This window comes from Mizuhopecten yessoensis, unplaced genomic scaffold (genome assembly GCF_002113885.1).
Source record: "Mizuhopecten yessoensis strain PY_sf001 unplaced genomic scaffold, ASM211388v2 scaffold9499, whole genome shotgun sequence".
Lineage (NCBI taxonomy): Eukaryota > Metazoa > Mollusca > Bivalvia > Pectinida > Pectinidae > Mizuhopecten > Mizuhopecten yessoensis.
In genome coordinates, this window is record NW_018408078.1 from 119,947 (window position 1) to 124,007 (window position 4,061).

Consider the following 4,061-nt stretch of genomic DNA (forward strand, 5'->3'; position numbering starts at 1 on the left):
GAATAGACCGATGTCTTTCAAATAGTTAAATAATGCCTTCGAATCCACGGAACTGAAAAGTGTTTTCATATCCGGGACTCGGAAGTAGTTATCACGAATGTGTTTAAAATCGGAACATTCTATTAAAAAATGCCGGTTATCCATGGCGGTGTGTTCAATATCACAATTAACAATCACACGAATACAGTGGTAAATCCACCTAGTCGGGGATCCAGACGTCCAATCATTCGAAGTGTGACGTCACATAGGGCATATATCATAAAAATCAGCTCGAAATTGACTATCTGCATTATATTCTTCTTTTTTTGTCCTGTTTTGATGTTGTTAGATTCCTGATATGGTAGATAAAATATGATCTTGAATTACGGTGTTTTCTTTGTAAGGACGAAGCATACAAACGTAGCTTTAGAAGTTAAGAGGCCGTATTTATTTTGAGGCCCCGACGGGATACGTGTAGACAATGGCGAAATTGAATATTCTTTTCAAAGTAAAAGGTGCGAAAAAAACCACCTCAATTACCTGTAACTGAGCGAGATCGGCTAAGCCTCGTGTTTGGCAACCTAATGATCTTCCCCCTCGGGTTGAGAGTCCCTTATCTCACCCCCAAGGAAGTGAGATAAAATTTCAATTAAAGAACACACCACTTTATTTAACATGTTTTATAAATTTTGTGGTAAATAGAATATTTGTAGGCTTAAAAATCAATGCTTGTTTTCATTTTTATTGTTGTTTTTGTTGCCATAGACCAAAAAAAATGGAAAATTGTAAAAATTGACTAAAGTTAAACTTTTTGGGTAACCTCAAAAAAAATCCCAGTTTATCTGAATGCTTTGATTTTCATAAATTCACCTCTATATAGTTACATAATTATTATGTGAAAGTTTTAACGAATTCTGCTGGTTCATTACGAAAGAATGGAGCCTCCTTAAATATGTTTAAAAGTATTGTGGAATGCCGGACATCATTTTAGCAGCGTCTAAAGGGAGATAACCTCAAAATACACAAACAAGAGTTAATTTTCTTCCTTAGTAATGTCTGGTAATAAGCCACATGCAGAGTTGTCATTCATGGGAGTGCCGAAATGTCGCATGTTTGTTAGGCTACGGGGTTGTGGGAGATTGATTTCTGGTATGTGTTCCAGCCAGACATTCCAAACGTGACAACAACTTGAAGTGTAAACAAATTTTAACCGGAACTAAAAATAGATATGACGTTCATACCATTCATTATCATAATACTGAGCGAGAAATGGTCACAATACCTATATCATGTATACATGAACTGGTAAAATCAATGATAATTTAGAATAATGGGGAAAGCCATGGGGAAGCTTTCGTCATCAAGAAAAGTGACAGTGTTAATAATTGGACAGAATGGGTCAGGCAAAACATCTTTGCTACACAACCTGAACTTGGGAAACATCACCAACACGTTCACCGACGACTATGAGACTATCGAAGCCCTGTCTGGAGAGCGGGTACAGGCTGTGGCATGGAACATGTTCGGTTCTCGCTGTGCCGGTGGAATATTTACATACTATCGTAACATAGATGCCTTTATTTACGTTGTGAACGATCGAGGACCGCCTGATAACAACATGGAACTTGCTAAGGTCGTATTTCAATTCCTTGAGGCTAGACGTTTTTCCAATTCTATTTTGGCAGTAGCCGTCAACCAAAGAATCACGGGAGAAGGGACACGGGTGACATTAGAAGAGGTTCGTTCTGGGCTAGATTTGGATAACTGTTCCCATGTATACGAGCTCTTCCCGATAGTAGCGACAACGGGTGAAGGGTTGGACAAGTTACAGGACTGGCTCTCGCAGGAACTGGACAAGATGTTCGCGCGCCAGTGCTTCTTTGGGTCAGGTGACCAACAACAGATACAAAAGCGTGACATCGCATCATTTCACACGCGGATCCTCACCTCATTCAAGGGATTGTTTACTAGGATTTAAAACAATTGATAATTCAAGTTAGACACAAATGGTAACTTTATCACATCAAAAAGCAAACTAAGTAGTATTTTCATTGCGTGGCATCAGTGGCTAGAAATTAGTACAAGAGGACCACGGTCCATAACGGTCACCAGTTTGTTTGTTTATGTTTAACGGCCCATCGACTGCTGTGGTCATTAAGGGTCATGGTGATTTTTTTTGATTTTTTGATTATTTATTTTTGCTTCCCTGTCAACACATTTGTTGCCTTTAATTCCGACATGGCTCGGAATCCATAGTAAGTTATTTTTGACTTATTTCAGATACGAGATATTCGAAGAGCAAGGTTTTGTATGAGTGTGTTTTTTGGATCTCGTATCTGTAAGATAGAGAGTCTGAACATAAGATTGCCTTTTTAATGCGGTATTCATCGATATGGTCGAGGGCCAAACCAATGGCGCATGCTTCGGCAGAAAAGATGGCGATGAACTGCACCAGAGTTATGCTATGGGTAATTTTCATTGTTGAGACGTGAAGATGAAATCCGCACGTATGTTTAATTAAATTATTTTACCCTTGAGAAATAAAATATTTTCGTTTAGTCAATTTTCCTCATTGGTTTACTACTTGAGTAAGCTAGAATCTTGTACTTTTTGATACTACTTAATTTCAATTTAATCATATTAAATTATTTTCAATTCAGTTTGAATTATTTCTTGCTGAAAAATGAACAAAATATTGTCAGAAGTGTAATTTCCCTATTATTTAAATTAAAGTAAGACTTTAACTTTAAGATGATCTCAAAATTGGGACAGGTCTGAACAGTTCAAGTGTTTGTCACATTCACATCAATGTGACATATGGAAAGTTACATCTGAATCAAATGTGTTGCATCTCTGGCTACCAAAAGACTAACAAAGGTTTCGCATGTATACAGTATTTTACTGTGTGAAACGAACTTGAGTTACTTCCCCTGAAACGGTAACTTGTTGTTTCAGTTATCATGGGCAGCTTTTCAGACTTATAACCGCATATATTATTATTACCACTGTCATTTATCATTTTTTCCTGCAGTTATTTCTAGATTTTATTTTTACTCGCATCAAGTGCATGTGATGGTATAATGCCTTATACCATAATATTTTATTGAGTAAATTATGATGTTATATAATAGCATTTGCCTTTTTGTAACACAACAGTGATACAGGCCTATTGAAAGGAAGATGAATGACACCAACAAGACAGAGGGTAAGGAAATTGAACAATGTTTATTCGGGGTAAGAAAATGGTTTGATGTTTCTCTACAAAATCTTGTTAGTTTCTTCTCAAAATGCTTTAGTTGTTTGAGCACGAACAAAACCACTGCAGTCTATGGTATCTCTTAATGTTGACGATATGTTTGATAACCCAAACATTCAATTTTGAGGGATTATATTGGGGTTTATCATGTATTTGAACATCCCTGAATTTTAACAATTCACCCCAACAATATCAATAATGCTCAACTTCTTAAAAAGTGAAAGACCTCGAGACACGCAGTTTAGTCAGTAGTCTGCTGGCAACGCCTGCAGTTTTTTTAACAAGAAATCACCTAGATATTCAAAGACATGCAATAGTTTTAGAAAAATCAGATGATTACATACATCTTAAGACCCAAATGATTAAAACTTACACAAGTCCATTCCTTGTCATCCTAATTTAATACTACACTTGCCAGACTCTTAGATATGGAAGCTACTAGCCTTTCAGTGTTGTTTGGATCCTTTCAGATGGGCTCCCAAAGCTTTCCTTTACAAGTGCATTACCATTGCATAAAGCCGGGTAAACAATTAGTTATACAAACTTCTTCCTACTGTTAAAGTTGGTGGTCGCTGCTGGACTTTCTTGTTGATATTTTTTAGCTGTGAAGGACTTAAAACCAGAAAATCACTTGAATGTGATATTAAATATAATTAACCAGGATTGTACAGGTTATTTCTCTTGACAACATATTGTAAAACAAGTCACCAGGTCCAACCAATTTTTCATTATTTATGGAGGTGTCTTGGTAACTGTACACCATTACTTCTGATTAAAAACCAGCACAAACTGTTCACATTCCAGAATGTACAACATAACACCAGTG

General features: G+C 36.6%; 1 protein-coding gene across 1 annotated transcript; it reads left to right on the top strand.

The window, feature by feature from the left end:
• The first annotated feature begins 1,309 nt into the window (after positions 1 to 1,309).
• LOC110458187 (ADP-ribosylation factor-like protein 1) lies at positions 1,310 to 1,957 on the top strand. The gene has a single exon (XM_021509786.1). It carries the CDS (start codon positions 1,310 to 1,312, stop codon positions 1,955 to 1,957), a length of 648 nt encoding a protein of 215 aa, XP_021365461.1.
• The last annotated feature ends 2,104 nt before the right edge of the window (positions 1,958 to 4,061 follow it).

Excerpts from the sequence above, each read along its gene's own strand:
- LOC110458187 (XM_021509786.1), top strand. The coding sequence starts at position 1,310 with ATGGGGAAAGCCATGGGGAAGCTTTCGTCATCAAGAAAAGTGACAGTG.